The following is a 22,762-nucleotide window of genomic DNA, read 5'->3' as shown; positions in this document are numbered from 1 at the left end:
ACACTCTACCGCTAAGCTATACCCTTCCCTCCATGAGATAATTGTTGAGTCACACACAGTTGTAAAAATAATACACATAGATCATCTGTACTTTTCACCTAGGTTCCCCCAGTGGTAACATCTTGCAACACTTAGGGTACAGTATCATAATATACCCTTACTAATATAGTTGGCAAAAGAAGTGGGTAACAAATACTGACTTAGCCAACTAATTTTCATTAAATACAACTAATTAATGAGAAGTAAAGAAACAGCTTTCTTTTATTTATATACAGTCATATCAGAACAGAACAATCCAAAGATTTGTTAAGATAGTTATCTTTCCTTTGATATCACTGTCATATGCCCTCAATTTATGAAATAAGCTCACAGAAAGTAACATTCAGAAACAACATATTTAGACAGAACAACTAAAATGATATCTAAAGTATTAACATATGAAACTAAAGCCTACTTATTCAATGTTCCCTTAGTAATAACTTGCAACTCTTGAAATATTTGCACTAGTTTGTTTCAGAAAATCCACAGTCCCACTTCCAATCCTGCTTCATTTATAGGTGACAGTCTAGAAAACATGATGTTCAGTAATAAATTCTGATTTATAGTTTATTGCAATTGCATTATCAGTACTAAAATAACTCAAAGTGCACTTCTTGTTGACAAATGGTCAATAATAGCATGATAAATACAGAAAGTAGTACATTATTATCATTTTGAAGTTTTTGTCATCCAAGATAAATTTGAATGCCAAATCAGTGAAGTCACATTATCATATATTTCAAAAATGACAGCCATGAAATCAGTTGCTGGATGAATTTGAATAGGGTTTTTTTCTTTTAAAGGAATTAAAACCAGTGTAGGTAAATATTTCATTTAAACATGTTAACCTGAAACAAATAGACCACCAGATATTCAGCAAAGATTCAGAATCAACAGAGATAGCAATTCAGGGTTTGGAGCCATGGCGAGCCATGTGCACAGCAAGGGAAGGAGCGCTTTTTTGATGGGAGAAGGAAGTTGGGAGGGACCTGGTAAACAAAGAGCCTAGGGCTTTCCCTTAGCTGAGTCCTTACCAGGAAAGAAGGTGGATCTTTCTTTTTCCTGTTGGGCTCTGCTGCCGGTGTAGGACCTGAGAGCTTCCCCTTCTGGTTCCCCAATTCGGTTTAATTGAGGTTTCTGTTTACCAATATTTTACAAGCATAATACTAGTACTTTTACTTCTTACACTCTCAGAACTTAAGTGAAATGAATGGTTATATTCAATTCCTCTGTTGTTTTCTGTTCTACTCTCACTGTTCCTGGTTTGCTTTTGCCTCTTACATTTACTTATCCAGAAACAATCAGAGATACCTGGTTGTTGATGTGTTCATTTCTCAGGGCTGCATTCAGCCTCTAGATCTGAAACACAAAGAGTATGAGGACAGGGATGTGCGTGAAGAAGTGGTACTGTCATCAGATACTAAGGGAGCTGCCGGATTTAATTCTATGCGTGCCACTGCAAACGCTCTGGAAGAAATATTCTCGAGGCAAAATAGCATTATTAATTGGAAACATCGGCACAGGAAAGGAGGCTCTGCCCACACTTCTTCATTCCTGTAGCTGGTGAATTTGTCTTAATGCAGCTCTCAGGACTTTGGTCAGCTGAATCAGAAGAGCAAGAAGTCCCAAGCAGATACTGCGTCGTATGTGTTAATCTTCCCTATAAGTGAATTCTGCTTAGTAAATCCCAAGATTCAGATTCTGGGTGGTCAAAGCAGACACACACAGACTTCAGCTTTTCTTCTCTGTCTTTGCATATAGTCACTTTGGTTAATGGCTCAGCCTGTGAGAAACTGAAGCAGCAGCTCATAAAGAAATTCTTCTCACACTGGGGCCTCTAAATTCTTCACGAACATTAAGTGTCCTCTTCCGGAACAGGAAACGAGAGGATGTAGAAGGTAATGTGACCCTGCCCTCCCACTCAGGAGAGGCAGGGCTGTGATTAGTTTTTAAGGAAACTCCCAAGCTCTTTTCCAGAGTGGCTGGCTGTACCATTTCACAACTTTCCCAGCAGCAACGTATCAGTAATCCAGTTTCTCGGTAAGTTTTTCGTGTGTGTATGTGTGAGGCTGAGAAAATAGAATGATGTCTGAAACAGGGAGAGCTATTGATCAGAGGCTGAATCTGGGGTACTACTGGAGGAAGAACCATCAAGGTTAGCTGGTAGAAAGGGACCTGAAGTTAGTAATTCCAGGAGAAGCCATTCAGGCCAGATTGACATAGAAGAGAGGAAACATGAAAGACTTTGTGGAAAGCGCCAGAACAATAAGAAAACAGAGCATGTAGGCTAATGGACATTCTTTTAAAAGTTGGTGGCCAAGAACAGGTGAGGATCTGACCAGAGAGATTTAAAGACCTGGGTCACAGCTGCACTGGGCATCACCCTCACAATATGGCTTCCATCTTGTGGGCATGAGATAGTAATAGTCACAGCAAAGACTGTTCAGCATATATAATCACCGTTTTGCAGGTGAGGGAAACTGTGGCCCGGAGAGGACGTACAACTTGCTCTCACACCAGGGAGTGGTTCACAGCCGGGGATTCTTCTGGCCCCAGGGGCCATATCCTTAACCATTAACGGTACCATCGTGACTCTTATTACAGTGGGAAAAAAATTATGCCATATAAGCAAACAATAATTAAATGCATGCTGATACAGAGTTTAGGTGTCTTTACCTGGAGGAAAGTTCTAGAGTGAATATGTATTACAGTGGAATCCTGTGCTAAAAAGAAAGAATATGACATAAACATGAGTCACCTTAGGCCTCAAGGGCTAGAAAATGTCCAGCTGCTATTGCTCTGTTACATCTCCTAGCCATTTGGTCCTTGTTCAGTAGAAACTGTGTGATTGCATCTGGTCTGGGTGACCTGGCCTCCATGAATGCCCAGAAATCAGAATTCCCAGGCTTGGATAAAATACTCCCTTTCCTGATGCTTAAGGGGTCAGAAGCCTCTGGCCAGCTAATGCCCACCCAGAAAGGAAACCAAAACAAAGTAAGGGGTGCGAGGAAAGGGTATAGCTCAGTGGTAGAGCACGTGCTTAGCAGGCACAAGGTCCTAGGTTCAATCCGCAGTACCTCCATCAAAATAAATAAATAAACCTAATTACCTCCCCTGCTCCAAACAAAAAGCAAAAGCAAATAAAAACAAAAATATATGCATGGGGAAAAAAACCTTAAAATTTTTAAAAAGAAAAGAAAAAGGAAGTCCAGGGTGACTGAAGGAGCCACAGGCCATGGAGAGAAGGAAGCAGGCAGGCTCCAGGCAAGTGGAGGGCTTCCCTCAGAGTGAATCCGCAAGCAGTCATCTCAGCTCTCAGACATGCTTTCCCACATCCCCACTCACGGTGAACAAGGAGTATTATTATTGTGATGCCCTCATATTGCTCGACAAAAACAATAAACGGACCACAGCTTGATGATATTCTACTTTTAATCTTTCTTTTCATTTTTTTTTCCCAGTAAGTACCTGAGATTTCAGCTTTAGTTTTGTATCGTACCCTTTCAAGTACAGGTTTCTACAGCTTCCGACATAAATCAACAGATGACTTTGACCCAGCTCCTGTGGGTTTCGGTCAGTTGTGACAGTCGTCCTGAACTTACCAAAAGCTTGGAATCCACCTGTCTTAGTCAGTTCAAGCTGCTACAACAGAATACTACAAACCAGGTGGCTTAAAAACAACAGAAATGTCTTTCTCATGGTTCTGAAGGCTGGGAAGTCCAAGATCAAGGGGCTGGCAGATTCTGATTGGGTAGGACCCACTTCGTGGTTCCCTCACTGTGTCCTCACATGGGGGAAGGCGTGGTGGCTCTCTGGCGTCTCCTTTATAAGGGCAGGAATCAAACTGATGAGAGATTGGCCCTCATGATCTAATCCCTTCTCAAAGGCTCCACCTCCCAATACCATCACGTTGGGGATTTGGCAGGGGGACCCAAACATCCAGTCACCAAGAGACGTTTCTATAAGTTTCTGTTGGCGAAGTCAAAGAACCTTTGGCAGAGTTAGATCAGAGCTAAAGTTAAAGATTTGCAAGTGAAATCCAGAAGACAGCTTGTTATTGTTTCTCCTTTGAGGAAGTGGGGCCAGCAGACAGTAGGGGAGCCTGCTGCCGGTTCAAAGGAGCTCCTGCAGCTCAGCACACCACAGTCCTCAACTTCCGAAAGGAGAAAGCAGAAGCGTAGTTGAACTACGTGAAACTGCTTTTGCTAGGTGTCTGAAACAGGTGGCTATTGGCAACTTCCTATGGCACAACCCTTCCGTCCATTCCCAGAGCACCAGGATGTGATCAATCATTATTCTCTCTTTTGAGCTTCATGAACTGTTTGAAGAGGTGAATACTCACTCAAGTCCATTGCTAGAGGAGCGCCTCACCTGGCAGGGACATGGCACTAAATGATGCTTAAAGTTCAGCTGGTTCTGCTCAAGCAGCCATTTCCTTTCTCAAAGGCTGATTCAAACAGTCTTTTTTTTTTTTTTTTTTTTTTGGTGCGGAGGGAGTAACTAGGCTTATTTGTTTGTTTGTTTGTTTGATGGAGGTACTAGGGATTAAAACCAGCTAAGCATGTGCTCTGCCACTTGAGCTATACCCTCCCTCCCCGCCAAACAGTCTGGTTGAAGACAAATTCGAGACTCCAAGCAGGGCAGGGACAGAAATATTGTTCTTTACCACTAAGTACTTTTGCTTACTTATTTTGATGCGTCATCTTTGTTACCACGAGGAAATGCTGTCAATAACCAAACATGTTATTTCCAACTCTTTGTTCTCGAATCACTTGTCATTTTGTACCTGGGAGGAGGACCAGACCAGGAAGCGCGGCAGCCTGGATCAGAGCCCTGAGCTGTTTCTTGCCTTTCTGGGGTCTCGGTGCTCTTGCAGTGCCCCCGTCACCCCACAGATGTGTGTCTGCCGTGCTCAGCTGGGCGTGGTCCAGGAGCTGGTGCCCAGGTGCTGTGCTCCCCATCCCACCCCCAGCACAGTACCCCAAACTAGACTAGATTTGTTTAACTGAATAACAGTAGTGATGTGGGTTTAACAATGAAGTGATATTAAGCAGTCAGGACGATTACATTATTAAATTGTCTCCCCTTTCTGTTAAGTATTGTCGTCCCATCATAATCTTGCGAAGGACTTTCATGTGTCTTTGACTCTCAGAATAACTCTGCAAAGGTGACAGAGCAGGTATGATTGCCTGAACTTTTAGAAACAGAGGGTCACAGACACATGCAAAGCACGAAACTACATTTCTCTCTTCTTACTTATTACAGCTGCAAAAACCAAGCCCGGCTGAATACTACTTTGAGAGATGAGCAGATTCACAATTAGAAACAAATATTTGAGCTATGTCTGTTTTTTTTTTTAAATAGTGGCTCTTTGACCAAATAATTTTGAGTTGATTGTAGCTTTTCACCCCTGTAATGAAGTCCATTAATCATCAATCGGTAAATTAGGAAGTAGGTCCTATTAGCAGTAAATTACAGTTAATCAGTGTTCCCTGTGGCCATTATTTTATAACTGGGTTAAACTAAAGAAGTTAATTAAGGCTTACTTAATCAGTCACCTTTATGAGCATGAAAATGTGAACACTTGAAGTTCCATGTCCTGAATTTTGGTCTTTTACTGCTGAAGATTTAAAACAATATTAGCTGCCTCTATGGCAAATATTTATAAAGATCATTTACTTTTCCTTTATATCTCACACATCTTTCCATATTGAAATTGCCATTTCATTTACTAGCATCCGAGTCTTCCATGCAATTATCTTTGTTCCTCACATTCTGTTTTTTGGTGAGACAATTTTTTTTTTTTTTTTGGTGAGACAATTTTTAAATGCTGCAGAGAAAAAAAAGGGAACTTGATGACTTTGACTTCACAACAGAAGCCATTTCCCCTTGTGCCCTCCAGTTGAAAAACTCTAATAAACAAAATATTGTTTCTCTTGTTTATAATCAGAGAGAGAGAAAAACATCCAGGAAACATGGATCTTAGTTGTCCGATCATTTTTGTTCCTACCCTCCAGACGTCCAGACTGTTAGTTCATTGTCGCCAGCTACCTAACTACCAAGCAAAAGAGATAATGAAATATTACTAATTGGTGAGATTAAAACACAAGAAAGTAGATCACAATCTGAGTTATACTTGTGGAGATGAAAGAACTTAAGGGTCTTCCCTGGGCATCAGTTGAATCAAATATTTATGGAGTATTTAGAGTCTCCTGTGATCTTAAGGTGATCACTTTGCACTGGGTTCCTTAAAAGATGCAAGTGAGTGTTGACAGTTAGGTGCAGACATTGAACCAGAGCTCAGAAATGTGCGTGATGTCTTGGTATCAGGGGAAGATTCTAGAATCAGGAGTGAGGAAGTATGAGTAGACCTTGTTTATAGCCCTTAGACCTCGTCCATGTCAAGAATTTTATCTCAGTATGAGGGAAAACATTGAAGAATGTTATTTATTTGTTTCTACTCTTCTACTCTGTCTAAAAGTATTCAAACGAACTTTACCAAGAGACCCAGATTAAAAACAAAAAACAAAAACAAAAAACTAAACCCACGTGTGCTAAGATCAGGACAGGGGAAGGGAGAATACGGATGTCTGAAGAGGTTATCAGAGGTCACATAATGTATGTGTTTTAAAAAGAAACAACTCATTTATGTGGTTATTTTCCTCCAACAAAAATGAAAATTATACCTTAACTGGGTTATAACAGAGATGGGCTTTATGATCACTATCCTGAGATATTTCTTCCTCTTCCTTTGCATCTATTTCCAAAGAAAGGAAGGAAAGTAGGAAGGGAGGGAGGGAAGGGGAGGGAGTGAGGGAGGAAGAAAGCTTAGTTCCCTAAGGGCTGTGGCCCCCTAAGTAGAAGTTCGTGATTCCTCCTCTGGCCAAACACTAGGGAACAGTATCTGAAATACGGGTACTTTGGGCACTGAGGATGCAGCAACGTGCCAACCAGACACAAAGTCTTGTGTTTATGGAGTGTATGTTCATAGGCTTTAACAGGTAAGTCAAAGGGTTGATCTGGGTGAATTTTTTTCATAGTATTGTCTTAGTGCATTCTCCTAGCAGTAAATATTTTTGAAATTTTCTCCTCTTCTAAAAATAAACATGATGTAGATCATTCAACAGAACAGAAAAAAAAATTACCTACTTTTTGTAATTTAATAAATCAAATTTGTTGCATTCTGATTTTTCACATGAGAGTTAATTTAGTTGCTACTTTCTGTCTACTAAGAAAAGGGTACAATTGTACTATATTTCAGTTGTGTGTTTTTTTGAAATTTGATGTTGAATCTTATCAATAGTACATGCTGTACAATCCTTGTAGTACTATTTGACTGCATTCATGGAACTGAAATTTTTTTTTCCCTCCAAAGTGGTCAGGCATAATATTTATAAGATTACAAAATAAGAGCTGGCAGTCATATATTACATAAATGTTCCTCTCTCTAGAAATACTACATGAATGTTACTTTCACTTTCAGAAGTCACTTGACCTTGGCCATGATCCCTTCCTCTTTTCAAGCCTCCGTGGCAGTTTTTGCCCAAATTATCCTGCATGTCAGTGCTCTGGATACTTTTAGAGCTGCAGTGTATGAACATGCTGTCATTTTGCCAAATAACACAGAAACACCTGTTTCTCAGGATGATGCCTTGCTCCTCATGAACAAGAATATGGATATTCTGGAGAAAGCAATTAAGCAGGCAGCTGAGCAGGTATGCTTTTATTTCTGCTCATCATCATTTATGAGAGGGGCATGAAAGCTGGTGGAAGACTGGGGTGGTGAATTGTCAATATACACAGTGAAATAATTTTGTTTTAACTTGTTTTGAACAGGGTGCTCAAATTATTGTGACTCCTGAAGATGCCATTTATGGCTGGAAATTTACCCGGGAAACCATTTTCCCTTATCTTGAGTATATCCCAGACCCTCAGGTGAACTGGATTCCATGTCAACAACCCCACAGGTATCTTAGGATCCTAATTGTTTGTGTGAAGGTGCTGTGATTCTCTAAAATGTGCATGTTCACCACAGCAAAATGATAAATCCTGAATGATCATGCATGTGGTGCTTGGTATTGCTATATATCCCTTGGCACCCATTAGATTAAAAAATTACACTTAGATACCATTTAACAATTATTTATAATTGAATATAAAATTTAGACAAAATGTATAAGTAAGACATTTGTTACTAGGATTAGAAACTAAGGGGAAGAGGATCTGATGGAAATAAGTAGTAAATTAATTTCTGAAGTGAACAGTACATTGTAATTGAAAGATATTCCAAGGTCTCTATTGAAGGCACCATATTTTGATTTCATGGAGTCTCTCTGCTCCAGAATCTGTGTCCCAGGCAGAAAGACCTCACAACGTACCTTCTGGTGGATCATGAGACTTTATGCTTTGAAACTGTACATTTTCTTAGGCTCATGAAACTAATTTTCCTGGGAAAAAATAATCTAGAAACTTTCTAATATAAAATATTTAAATATATGTGTGTATATATGTGTGTGTGTAAATATATAAATCCTACCATCTGCTAAGATGAAGTATTGAGGTACAGATTGCACACTTGTATACTTGCAGTAAAAAGTCTCTCACTCACACTCATTCTGTGTCTTGAAGTTGATATAAGGGTTCTCAGAAAATGGCTTTTCTTAGCTCCAGAGAGACTAACTACACAAGGAGGAGAGTATCGGGTTACACGACAGACAACAGTTTCATCTTCTGATCCTTCCTGTTCTGAGCTTAATGCTTTCAGTCGTGTTTGTAAGAACCTTTTTTTGTGTGTGCAGAAGAGAGGCAATAGCTGGACATTTGCTCTACCTAGAGGTTTTGAGAATTGGGACAACCCATTTGTTTGTCATCTTACAGTAAGATTAAGTTCTGGATTTCCTGTTAAAAACAACAAAGGTTGCAAATTTATGGGTTAGTTAAATGTCATAGTAGCTGTGGAAACTAGCAATGGGTGGGGGAGAGGTTTATCCTATATGGTTAGTAAATACCTCTCTCATGACTCTAAGCTAGAAGGAACACATCTGGACAGAAAATGGGCTTGCATTGTCACCCAATAGAGTCACATTTAATTCATTTAATGATTCTTTTCTGAGCATCGACTGTGTGCCAGATACTAAGAATATATGGGATATAGCACCTAATAAAACAAAGTTTTTGCCCTCCCCATGGCTTATGAATATTCTAGTGGGAGAAGATAGATGTAAACAAACTCACTCATTATATAGAATGTCCTTTGGGGATAAGAGTTGGGGGAAGGGATGCTTGGGTGAGATGATGTGTTTGATCTATTGTTTTATTCTTTTATTTAGGTTGATTATGGAGCTTTGAGTGAGTATGGCTTTGTGTGTTGGCCAGGGAGGGAAACTGAAAGATAAGGTCAGAAGGTGCCACGTTGTGGGGTGGTATAGATCACGTAGGGTCTTGAAGGCAAGGCAGGGAGACCATTAGGAAGCTATTGTAATCATCCTGGTTAGAGCTGGTGAGGACTAGAACCAGGATGAAAGAGATGGAGGTGGTAAGAAGTGGCCAGATTATAGATCTGTTCAGATGTCAAGGTGACAGGATTTGTTGCCAGATTATGTTTGGGGTTATGAGAGAAAGACAAGCATCAAGAGTGACTCCCAAGTTATAAGCTTGAGCAATTGGAGGCATGGAATTGCCATTTACAGACATAAGGGAGTGTTACCGAACTAAACTTGGGTCTGCTCACCCACATGCAGCGAAGCCAATCTACTGACACTGGGTTGTGGTGAAGAAAAATGTAGCATTTATTATAAGGCTCAGCAAGGAGAATGGGTGGCTAATGCTCAAAAGACTTGAATTCCCTGATGGATTTCAGGGAAGGGTTTTTAAGGCAAGGTGAGGGAGAGTGTCACAGGGTACATGTCCAGCTCTTGCACAATTCTCTGGTTGACAGTGAGGTTGCATGGTGATGTCACAGGGGTTAAATCATCAATCTTCAGGCTCCACCTGATCTGGGAGCTTGTACTCATGGTCATCATGCAGTTGACTTCTTCCATCTGGGGTCAGTGGGTCAGTATCTGCAAAACAACTCAGGAGTGCGTCAGACATTATTATCTATGTAGTTCAGGGAGGAACAACAGATTCTGTGATTCTGCTACATGACTGATCTATTGTTTAAATTATTACAAGTTCTCCTGATCCAACTGTTATTTTTTGTTGCTATGTGTTTACATTCTTATAATCATTAACTCTTGAGCCAGCCTTTTGCGACTCAGGGAGTGCCTAAGAGACTAAAGCTTTTCTACAAACAAGAGGCAGGCAGAAGATGTGGGGTGGTCTGTCTTGGGAAGCCCACATAGGGTACTGCTTTGATTCAGGAGTGCAGAAGGACTAGCAAGTCTGGGATGGAACTCAGGGGATCAATTTTGTGCATCTGAAGTTTGAGTTGCCCTTTAGATATCCAAGTGGATATATCACCTTTGCAGTTGCGTATACAAATCTGGCATGAAAGGCGAGGTCAGAGCTGGAGATAGAAAGTCAGGAGTCTGCATATAGATGGTTTTTTTTAACACCATGATGAGTTTACCTATGAAGTGAGTTAGAGAAGAGGAAAGCTTTAAGGCTTGAGCTGTAGGAAATTCCAATGTTTACAATCAGAGGAGATGAGGAGGAACCTGAAAAGGCGGTGAAGGAAAGCACCCAGTGAGGAGGAGAATGAGAGGGTGGGGTCCAATGAGCAAGGTGAAGTGTTTCTGGGAGGAGGATGTAATTAACTGTGTGGATGCCGCAGGTAAGTAGGATGAGACCAGGCAAGATGCGGATGTCATCATCGGCATTGGTAAGAGTTGTCGGGTGGGATGGTAAGAAATGAAACCTGATCCTAGTGCTTCAAAAGAGAAAGGGAGAGGATGGGCTGAGGGTAGCAAGATGGCCAGCTCTTTCAGGAAGTTTTGCTTTACTTTAAAAGGGACCTGAGGTATGGAGCATAAATTAGAGGGGCATGTGGAGTCAAGAGAGGTTTTTATTTTTTATTTTTTTAAAGATGAGAAGTACTAGAGCATACTTGCACGTTGATGGAATGATCCGGTAGAGAGGTGACCACCGTTAATGCAGGAGAGTGAATAACGAATTGCTGCAGCAGTAGAAAAGATGTGGAAAAAACTTCAAGTTTAAGTATAATTTGTGACTTCTAAATAGCATCTCTATCATGTCACATAATTGCCATTCCTTTATTGTGTGAGAACAATTAAGATCTCATTTTATATGTGCTTTGAAGTTTAGGATACAGTATTGTTGACTATAATCACTGCTATACATTCAATCTCTGGGACTCATTTATCTCTTAGTTGCAAGTTTGTACCCTTGAACAAACCCTCCCCAGCCCCCAAACTCCAGGCCTTGGTAACCGCCATTCTAGTTTGTGTTTCTGCAAGTTTGACTTTTTTAGATTCCATATATAAGTGAGATCATATAGTGTTTGTCTTCCTCTGTCTGACTTACTGACATGTCTTCATTAAAATTTGATTTAGATTTGGTCACACACCAGTACAAGTAAGACTCAGCTGCCTGGCCAAGAACAACTCTATCTATGTCTTGGCGAATATTGGGGACAAAAAGCCATGTAATTCCAGGGGCTCCACGTGCCCTCCTAGTGGCTATTACCAATACAACACCAACGTAGTGTATGATACACAGGGAAAGCTGGTGGCACGTTACCATAAGGTAAGAGGGGCTGTGTGTGTGAAGTAGAGCCTGCTGCGAGGGGGGTGAATGCTGTGTTTAATGTCAGGGCTTCCATTTTCTTGTTTTCGAAGTGGTATCATTTTTTAAGGCACTCTCTTTGCAAGAATCATTTCAAGCTACTCTTCCATTCTGTAAATATTGATCTAGTTAACCTGGTAGCATAGTTGGTCAATCCACTTAACCAGGCCCGATAAAGTGCAGGGTGGCACAGGTCACAGATGTGGGTGAGCTAGTGACGACCTAGGTCATCTTAAATTGAGATGCTCTCACTGTTCCTTCAGGGTACCTTGGAACAGTTTGTGACCCATGTGGATCTGATAAGAGTGTTTTTGTTTATCAGTTCTTAAAATGCCAGTAGATTTCAAATTCTTTTGAAATGTTTAAGTAGAAAATAAACTGAGAGAGAAATTTTAGTTGGTTTTGTCTTTTTGGGGGTGGTGAGGGAAGGTAATTAGGATTGATTGATTGATTGATTGATTGATTGATTGATGGAAGTACTAGGGATTGAACCCAGGACCTCTTGCATGCTAAGCACACACTCTATAGTGAACCATATCCTCCCCCCTCACTAGCTGAGAGAAATGTTTTAATAGTATTGCTCCCAACCCTTTGCCTTTCCTACTTTGCAAATCATTTCATTAAGCTGTTGACCCTGATTATTATATTAGACTAGGTTAGTTTCTCAAGTTTACCTCCAAGGAATCAGAGAGAATTAAATAAAACATTTATTTTCAACAACAATTTTGAAAGCTAGGTAAGAGTCCCTGAGATTACTTTGGATGGATCACTGCAGGGAGGGAGATGGCATCTCTCATCAGATTAACTGGTATTTATTGAGCATCTATTATGTTTCTATGTATCAGGGACTCGAAGAAGAATGATGTATGTCTTCATATTTCAAGAAGCACGTAGTATTTGGGATTTATGAGGTGGTAATTGGCTCCTAATTGAGAGAGGGAGGGTGGGATGGAGAGAGACAGACAGACAGACAGACACTATTTTTCTCTGTTTTCCTTGGAAATTAACTTCCAACCACCAGATGCATCCACCATCTATAGAATCCCTGCTGTTGAGCATAGCCAAATCTCAAAATTACTAACCTCGGAGGGTTTTCATGAGTCATCTCTTCAATAAACAAGCCTTTCCTGGTTTTATCCTGTGCATTTGTTACAGTACCACCTCTACTCTGAGCCTCAGTTTGATGTCCCTGAAAAGCCAGAGGTGGTGACTTTCAACACCACCTTCGGAAGGTTTGGCATTTTCACGTGCTTCGATATACTCTTCCATGATCCTGCTGTGACCCTGGTGAAAGATTTCCAGGTGGACACCGTATTGTTTCCCACAGCGTGGATGAATGTTTTGCCCCTTTTGACAGCTATTGAATTCCATTCAGCCTGGGCTATGGGCATGGGAGTTAATCTTTTGGTGGCCAACACACATCACGTCAGCCTAAGAATGACAGGTAATTCATGACCAGATGAGGTATGCCAATCATGTTTCTAAATGCAGAGAAACTAATGTTTCAGATATGACTTGAAATTTTTTGTTCTTTGTTGGGAATTCTCACTATGTTTGTATCCTTTCTCACACACACACACACACACACACACATACAATAGCTAGTGCTAGATTATAACAGCTATGGCTGTGTTTAGACTTTTGTGTGTATTATTTCATTTATCCTCACAACTCTATGTATGGGCTGAGTATTTTCATTCCAATTTGCAGAAAACTGAGACACAAAAAGCACAAGTAACTTGCCAAAGGCCGCCAGCTAGTAGGTGGCTAAGCAGGAAACTGAACGAGATGTGCTCTACAATGGGTGAAGGCAGAGGAGTGCATTATTGACACGTCACTGTCTAACAAATTACTCTAAAATGTGAAAGTGGCTTAAAACAGCAAACATTTATTATCTCACAGCTGGTGTTGGTCAGGAATGAGGGAGTGCCTTAGCTGCGTAGTTCTGGCTCAGGCCATCTCTTTCGGGTACATCAAGTTTTTGGCTGAGCTAACAGTCATGTGAAGGCTTGACTGGGGCTGGCAGGTCTGCTTCCACTTCCAGGATGGCTCACTCATGTGGTTATTCCCTCTGTTAGCAAGAGACCCTCATTTCTTGCCACACGGATCTCTCCACAGGGTTGTGTGATGTTTCTTCACTGCATGGCAGCTGGCCTCCCCCAGAGCAAGTGATGAGAGAGAAAGAGAGAGGAAATATGCATTGCCCTTTATGACTAGTCACAAACTATCACTTCTACCATATTCTATTTGTGCCGTATGTCACTAAGTCAAGCCCACACTCAGGGAGAAAGGAATTAGATCTACCCATTGGAGAGAGGAGTGTTGAAGAATTTTTGGATCTATTTGAAAACCACCACAGTGAAGGATAGGGGAAAAATTTGCATTACCTTCCCTACATTTCAGGACCTCCTGAATTCAAAGATTTTAATATTTGGCTTAACTTTCCATAATGCTAACATATTGTATTGTATTTTATTCAAAGCTTATTTGAAATGAGACCACTGATCATATATTTGAATCTCCTCCAGTAGAGGACAGGGAAGTACTCAGGTGTTCAGTGCCTTTGTGCTGTCTTATCATGACTAACCTTGTGACATGACCACATGCCCAATTCTGATGCGGAAATTGGCAGTGTTGGGTTGGTTTGTTTGTTTTCTAAATTCTTGTCTTTTGTTCTCAGGCAGCGGTATCTATGCACCACACTCTCCCAAGGTCTATTATTATGATAAGGAAACAGAGTTGGGAAAGCTTCTCCTTGCAGAGGTGGACTCGCATCCCCGAATCTCTCCGACCTACCCAACAGCCGTGAATTGGAGCGCCTATGCCACAACCATCAAACCATTCCCAGTACAGAAGCACACTTTTGGGGGATTTATTTCCCGGGATGAGTTCAACTTCACAGAGCTCTTTGAAAATGCAGGAAACCTGACAGTCTGTCAAAAAGAGCTCTGCTGTCATTTAAGCTACAGAATGCTGGGAAAAGAGGAGAATGAAGTGTATGTGCTAGGAGCTTTTACAGGACTTCATGGCCGAAGGAGAAGTGAATATTGGCAGGTAATCTCAGCTCAAGTGAAGGGGAATATTTAGGTGCCAGTAAATTCCAGGGTTAACTTTTCATATTTGTCCCCCGGAACTAAGTGCTTTTTCTTGGCAGGACTCCATGCATTGTTCCCAAAAAACCACCTTCCTTGAGGGAAAATTCAGGCTTTTTTTTTAATACTAAAAGGGGAGGGGGTAAAGTCCTGGTTTCAATCAGACTCTGGAGGGGATGCATTCATTTCTTCTTTCCTGCAGCCATTCACAGGTGGGCCTGGTCAGGATGTTTCCTGTGAGCTAAACAAAGGTATTTTAGCTTAATGTTTAGTTCCTATGGGGCAGGGTTCCCAGAGATGGGCCATTATGTGTAAATTAAGCTTATAGGCAACATCCCTTTAGTGATTAACGTGTAGCAAAAGCAATAGAATTCAAAGGATAAAGTAAAAGAAACAATTAATATGGAGTCAGATTTTTTTCTTTCTTATTACAAACCTAGTTTTAACCTGGCTTCTTTCAATCCATTAGTTATCCAGGAAATGAGGGTTGGTTCTTAATCATTTGCCGTTTCCAACAAAGCAGGTAATTAAAAGAAACATGATCCAAATCCCTTTATCAAATGGAGAAAAATATTTACTTTGCTATGGTTATAAACTGAGTCAACTGTTCTAGTACAAGTTACTTAGATTCCAGGCATTGCATTTTATCTGCACCTGTTCCACACAGGTATGCACCCTGGTGAAATGCAAATCTACTAACTTGACGACTTGTGGACAGCCAGTAGAAACTGCTCTGACAAGATTTGAAATGTTCTCCCTAAGTGGCACATTTGGAACAGAGTATGTTTTTCCTGAAGTGCTACTTACTAATATCCATCTGGCACCTGGAAAATTTGAGGTAGGAGAATTTTAAGAGTGTTTTCATTTTATCTGGTCTGAAGTTACGTAAAACAGGCTATGACAGCTGTATCTGTTAACTTTTGCTGTGTAGCAAACTTCCGTAAAACTTCACGGCTTTACACAATAACCATTTCTTTAGCCCTGATTTTGTGGTTGGCAATGTGAACTGAGTGTAGCTAGGTTGTTCTTCTAGACTAGAAGGGGCTTGGTTGATCTTGGCTGGATTCATACATGCATCTGCTGCTAGCAGGTGGGTGAGTTGGGGCTGGTTGGTTTGTGATGAGCTGGGAGATTGGGGCCATTCTCTGTCTGTGGTCCCTCACCTTCCAGCAAGCAGGGCTTGTACACATGTTAGATAAGGGAGTCCAAGAGCACAAATAGGGAAAGACACAATAAACAAGTTCATTTCAAGTCTCTGCTTGCACCATGTTTGCAAATGTCTCAACCACGAAAGCCAGTCGCATGACTAATGTAGATTTAAAGGGTGGAGTAATAAATGATGCGGAACTCTCAATGGGAAGAACTGTGAAATCATACTGCTGTGGGTTTGGATAAAAAAGGGAGAAATTTTTTGGCCACTTTTGTAATTTATAGCAACTAATTCTAAAGTGATGACACTTTGTTGGAATAACACAGTAAGATACCTAGAACCTCGGTGCCTGAGGCACCATTCGTTGAAGAATATTTACTCACAGATTTTTAATTTCTTTTTGTCACGTGTGGAGACAAACAGAAAATCCGATATTTATTTCACAAATCACAGTGGCCATAATCAATTAATCCACAAATTAAACTGATCTCAAATTAAAATTAAGCTTCTGCGGGTTCATATCCTAGTTAGTACATGGCACAGAAACACACACACACACACACACACACATTCTCCACAAATTTGGACGTTCATGTCTTCACTGAACTGTGGCAAACAGTGGTGGAGTTTCAGTAACTAAAGTGAAATCACTGCATTTTTTTAATAAAAGAAAAATAAGATCTAGGCTAATTAATCCAAGGCATCAAGCAAGGAAATCTTTAAAATTGTAGATTGCCATGGTCCTACGTCTGTGTCTGCCTGTAGTGTTACATTGAAATATGTCATCCTTATGGAAGTATTTGATTCTGGGACAACAGTTTAACATCTGCTGTATCCTTAAGGCTGGGAAACTCAGAGAATGGGAATCCTTGGCTGCCATAGAACCCAGTTAGGCAGAATCTCATGAGCAAATTGAGGCTGGAATAAAAGCTTAAATGCCAACTAGAGAAAATCATGATCAGATCTGAAGTAAGGGGTCTGGAACTGAAATCCAGCAGTTAAAAGTTGGCTACACTGGCAAAAATAAGTCTAGGTGAGTTGAAAGTGTCTGGGGCTAATTCAAGGAAGTGAGAGAAGGGAGTGCAGGAAGGTCTGCTCAGTTTCACCATTAACCTTTAAGCTTCGTGAGGAAAGGGTGTTATTTGTACTCCTCGGGCTCCTGGTTATCTTGCACATAATTGGACTTCAGAAATCTTTGCTACTGATGATTTCTGACTTTTCATTAAGGTTACATTTCATTGTTGAAATTCAATTATTGCACCTTCTGGAATGATTCCAGTCTTCATTACATATAAAACAGCTGTCCCTTACCTTTCCTACCTATTCTCCAGATTCCCAACCCTCAACCCCCTTACCTAGCAACCTACTTGATCAACCATATTATCTAGGGCGGTTTCAAAATCATGAGTCTACTTGTAATGTATATTTCAATCAAGTTGACTATACTTTTCCCACATTTTCTTTAGGTTCTAAATGATGGGCGTTTGGTAAACAAGAATGGATTATCTGAGCCTATCCTAACAGTGTCACTGTTTGGGAGGTGGTACACTAAAGACGCACTCTCCATCTCAGGTGGGACCAGCAACGCAGCAACAACTTACCTGTTAATATTCACATCATTAATGATCATAGCTTTACAAAATACTGTGATGGTATAAGACATTGCTTTACCACATTCACCGCTGCATTGTACCAATATATGATTGTGAAATGTGTTCAACAGGTTCCCAAGTTTACCAAGAAACTTTGAATGGCCAGCTCAATAGTATAGACCAATGATTTCCAAATATGTGTATTTTTTCTAATCAAGGATTATTTTTAAGTGTTATGGTAATTTTGCCTCTTTTGTGGCAACGCTGAAATAATGCAGTATGGTATAATGGTGTAATTGATGATGATTGGGTCAGGTAGATGAGGATTAAATCCTAGCTCCAACCTTATTTGCTGTGTAACTTTGTGTGTACCTGTGTGTGTGAGTGAGAGCAGAGGGAAGAGCTTCACAGACGTTGTAAATATAGCAGTGGCCTTTGAAGAGAGCAGTAATAACGGGAACTGAGAGTGAATTGTGAATTCCATTTGACATTAAAGATGATTTGAACTCACCTAGTTTTCTGTGCTAATAAGCAGGGGGTGTGGAGGTGGGAGGCGGTGGACTTTACTTTCTAATCAGATGGAAACATAAACTCAACGGAGTTTCACTGGAAACATAAACCCCAAGGTTGAACTTTATATTAATGATGAAAGTTGTTTTGAGACATCCTAGAAGAAATGACGGCTAGTCCAGGTACCTGGCCCAGGGACTCCATAGCCCCAAACAGTCCTACCTGAAGGCTGTGGTGAAGCTTAACAGACACAAACCCCACAACACAAAGACCATGACTGTTCATGGTAACACTATTTTCAACATTGAATAGTCTGTTTTTCAGTGGTGATGAATGTACATGTATGTAAATAGTCCAAATCACATAATCATCAAAATTGTGTGTTCTTTTATCTCTTCATAAAATATGAAACACTTCAGATTTGCCAGGTTTCTCTTGAAGAAGTGAGACATTATGCAATGGTTTTGCAATATATACCATGACTCTTGGGCAATGACAGTTCACTTCCAGAAGTTTCAGTGTTGACTGACAATCAACTCCTGACTCTAAACCACTGGTGTGAGGGAGATACAAGCAAGGATCTCCTCATAGATTCTAAGGGACAGTTCTTTTTTTTTTCACTCTTTCAAACTAATAACTGGTTTTAAAATGATTTTCTGCAAACCTTTTTGGGCCTGGGGAAGATATTGTGAGTATTATTAACACAATGTAGATTAATTTTAGAAAAAGTGTGACTTTAGGTCAAACACATATTTACACAAAAGCAACTGCTCATTCAGGAGCTGAAAGGCAGGCTCTCTTGCTGAGCTCACCTCTGCTGGCTTCTTTTGTATTCGCTTGAAGAAGATGGATTAAATCTCCAGATACAAAATTTGACACCAACTATAAACATATTTGCAACTACAGGCACTGGGGAACTTGATACCTCCCTGGGTGTGATCGTCTACGCAGCTGAGGTGCCGGCAGGGGGGTCCTAGTGGGATCACCAATGTTTATCACTAACATGCTTGGGGGCTGGGGTGGGAAGACGGCAGGAAGCTGGATGGAGACACCAGGACAAACAGGAAAAATGAGGTTCTAGGAAACGGACACTGGCCAGGACAGGGACGGCCCGATTCACCTTGTTTTGCCTGTAGCTCCCGTTCCCAGACGTCCAATATCCGGCTGAAGTATACAGTTCATTTGACTCCGCCAATCACATCCAGACCCCTAGGTGAGGGCCCCGAGCCTGCCAGCAGCAGGGGAGCTGCCCCGAGGCCCCAAGTCCCGTCTGCCCGGCTCCCCAGGACGGGCCCGAGCAGGGCACCTAGAAGCCAACCTTGCCACGGGCCATGGAGCAGCCCAGCTTGGCCTCGTTGTTGACAAAGGACATCAGCCCCGCATAGGTCTCGATAAGCAGGGGGCGTTCCAGGACCAGCACACCGCCTGCCTGCTAAAGGACAGTTCTTCCCCTGACTCACACTCAGACCTGTCAGCTGTGCTTCAGTTCATTAAAAACAAAAAACAAAACTAAAAACCAAAAAGCAGCAAGTCCTAAGGAAAATAAAGAATATTTAACTCAGTGGTAAAAAATTGTTCACATCACAACGTTTTAACTCATCTCTTGTCCAGTGATTTTCACACACACGTTTTATTTTGCTGAACAACTCAAGCGTAGTTTGACTTGGCCTTGATTCAGGGAAATGCACCTGAGGGAGTAGCTCTTGTTTGTAAAGAATCTTGGGTCAGAACCCAGTTTCTTTGATAAACATCTTCCTGTCTCACCTTGAAATTTCATGTGAGTTTTTGAGTCTCCTGTAGGTCTGGAGGGAGTAAACAAGGCCCTGGTTTCCACCTACCCTGGCTTTTGCCAGGTTTTTTTCTGAAATGCACTATTACAATTTTCCAGTCACAGGCTTCTGTGTTACAAAACTGTTCCTTTAGCTTCAGCTTTCCCTTGGCGCACCTCTCGGTCCTTGGTTCTTTAACTCATACCATGTTCCAGGCACTAGGTCCTGGGACACTGTCTGCGCATTCTCTTGGCTCTCGGTGACATCGCCCCTGTGATATGATCTAGTCTAGTAATTCTGTGATATATCCGCCTACTCTGCCGTGATCACTGCCTCTACTTTCTACTTTTTTATTCTTTCTTTGCATTCTGACCCACCCTCATGTTGTCAACTCAAACATATACATAAGTGATTTCCAGTGACATTTTTTCTGTTTTGACCTCTTTCGTAAATTCCATTTACCTTCTCTAACTCCATTCTGACCATCTCTCCTAGATATTTCATAGATGATGGCATCTTAGGCCTGATGCCTGCTGAAGTAAATATGCTTAGAACACAGGTACACACACTCACACATGCAGCCACACACAGATACTCTAACAAAGGCATTCTTTTTTTTTTTTTTCCCAGTGAAGGTACTTGGGATTGAACCCAGGACCTTGTGCATGCTAAGCAGGAGCTCCACCACTGAGCTATACCCCCATCCCCCAAAAGCATTCTTGAAAAGACATTTAGATGTAGAAACAGTAGTAACTGTGAAGAGGACTTCTTGACTTACCAGATCTGAAGACATGAAGTAGTACTTAGAGTAGGAAAGAAGATATTTCAATAATTCTGATACAGAATTTCCACCCCACTTGAGAATAAGTCAAGGGAGAAAAATAATAGGAATGAACTGAGTGACATCAACGTACCTGTCTTCTAGAATCTTGTGGGAGTGAGTAGAGCTCAGTGGCAGAGTGTGTGCTTAGCATGCACGAGGCCCTGGGTTCAATTCCCAGTGCCTCTGTTAAAATAAATAAATTTAAAAAAATCTAATTATCTACCCCCCCCTAAAAAAGAATCTTGTGACATCTTCTGTAAATACAAATCGAACAGTCTTGGTGATACCTTTGATCAGTTATGAGTTGGAAGCCTTTGCTCCCCTGTTCCTCTTATGTACTTTTTATTTTTTATCTCAGATGTTAATTTAAAAAAAAATTAGACCCTTCATTTATTCTTGTTGAACTCTTGAGGTTCAATCCATGAGCTGGAGACTAGGAATTCTTATGCTAAGCTCATTTTACATTATAATTTTAATCTTTTAAATAAATGCATAATAAATAATAAGAACATTTTATGAGATTGCTGATTTTCAGGATCTCACAAATACTGTTTGAAGATGAGGTTTCTAACAGTCACCGATTTTTTTTTTAACCCTTTATAAACAAAGAGAAACGAGGCAAAAGAAGGAGGCTGATACTCTTTTTTATGATAAGGAAAAATGGTAGTTTACATATCCTCCAGAATTAGAAGCGCAAATTTGAATACAGTTACCCATGATGACCAGTGAGCCAAAAAAGCTTTAGAACTCAGGAGCAGAAATAACAAACATAAAATATTTGAATTCCAGAAGGCTGAAATTAGGGTTTTTATAGACAACTTTATAAGGACACGCACGTACAATTATACGACAGGAATTTAGTATTTTTGGCATCAGACTTTACATAAAATACATATCAAGTGTTTTTTTGGTTTGACTTGCATCACCCACCCACCTGCATTTAGCCTGCCCTTCTGTTAAGTAATAATTAAGAAGTCTACTGTAGCAACTTCAGAATTATAAGTAAGGTTCCATTTGCTAGAACTGAAAAGCCAGAGCTACAGAAATTTAAGATTTAATTAAAAATACAGGAAATGGTAGATGTTAAAGCAAAGAATATGAAGCCTAAAATGAGTTATTTCTGCAAGACACCCATTATAAATTCTTATAACCTTCATAGCATTGATGAGTTCTAGTAAATTCACTTTACAGATGAGGACACTGAAGTTCAGGGCAAGGTAACTTCCCAAAGGTTGATACAATTCATAAGTAGAGAACTATTTATTAACTAATTATTTGCCTAAGTCCCACTCACTCAATAACCTGGCACTTATCCAACACCCATTACTATACACAGACAAATGGAAAATAACTACCTTTGTGCTCCTGTGGAACACTGTACACCACGATAGAAACATCATCCCATTTGATGTATTTACCACTGCAACGAGCTTCTCAAGGACAGAAATCATGCTTATTTCCCTTGATGTGTTTCTAATGTGTATCCCAGTGCCTGAAACAAAGGTGCAGAATGAACCAAAAAAAATTTCTAAAAAAAGGGAGAATGAGTTCCCAGAATGAGTGTCTGTTTGTATTTGGGTCATGATAGTTCTACAGATCCTACTGAATGAGATGAAAATCTTTCATTGACCAGATCATGCCTCCTATATGGCCATGTATGAATTCAAATTTAAGTATCTTAGTGATGTCTAGAGCATATCAGTGAATTAGTGAGAGCACTGTCATTTGGACATAACATAAAAGCAATTGCTTATAATTTACTCCTGCTGGGAGATATCCAGTATATATATGCTCTTGACTATATGAAAATAGAAGTAGCAAGTGTGTAGTTGAAGGGCAGGTGTGTGCCTTACTAGTAACTCCTAAATCATGCATCGTGGCCAGGAACCAATTCATTGACTAAACATCTCACTGATTTGAAAGGAATCCAAATATATTAGAAAAGATGAGAAAGTGGAATGAAAGCATATATACCCATTGCCCAGTTTAGGCATGAGTTGTCACGAATAGACTGGACACCTTCTGTATTTCCTTCCAATTGC

General features: G+C 40.5%; 1 protein-coding gene across 4 annotated transcripts; it reads left to right on the top strand.

Moving 5' to 3' along the window:
• Positions 1 to 1,971: 1,971 nt before the first annotated feature.
• VNN2 (vanin 2) lies at positions 1,972 to 18,128 on the top strand. 4 transcript variants are annotated; one of them, XM_006188451.3, is made up of 8 exons: positions 1,972 to 2,079; positions 7,523 to 7,754; positions 7,876 to 8,006; positions 11,553 to 11,745; positions 12,940 to 13,228; positions 14,465 to 14,838; positions 15,544 to 15,714; positions 17,493 to 18,128. In XM_006188451.3, exons 2-8 carry the CDS (start codon positions 7,542 to 7,544, stop codon positions 17,682 to 17,684), a joined length of 1,563 nt encoding a protein of 520 aa, XP_006188513.2. In that variant the 5' UTR covers positions 1,972 to 2,079; positions 7,523 to 7,541; the 3' UTR covers positions 17,685 to 18,128. The 4 variants fall into 4 exon arrangements, with proteins under 4 accessions (XP_006188513.2, XP_014417934.2, XP_014417933.2 ...); XM_014562448.2 differs by having other exon boundaries at positions 2,021 to 2,079; positions 7,683 to 7,754; XM_014562447.2 differs by lacking the exon at positions 1,972 to 2,079 and adding an exon at positions 6,848 to 7,040.
• Positions 18,129 to 22,762: the final 4,634 nt, after the last annotated feature.

Source organism: Camelus ferus, chromosome 8 (genome assembly GCF_009834535.1).
Source record: "Camelus ferus isolate YT-003-E chromosome 8, BCGSAC_Cfer_1.0, whole genome shotgun sequence".
Taxonomy (NCBI): domain Eukaryota; kingdom Metazoa; phylum Chordata; class Mammalia; order Artiodactyla; family Camelidae; genus Camelus; species Camelus ferus.
This window is presented reverse-complemented; position numbering and strand designations above follow the sequence as displayed.

Coding starts and splice junctions, on each gene's coding strand:
- VNN2 (XM_014562447.2), top strand. CDS start 6,973: ATGCAGCAACGTGCCAACCAGACACAAAGTCTTGTGTTTATGGAGTGT. Junction 7,041..7,522: donor ATGTTCATAGGCTTTAACAG/GTAAGTCAAAGG, acceptor TTTCACTTTCAG/AAGTCACTTGACCTTGGCCA. Junction 8,007..11,552: donor CCATGTCAACAACCCCACAG/GTATCTTAGGAT, acceptor AATTTGATTTAG/ATTTGGTCACACACCAGTAC.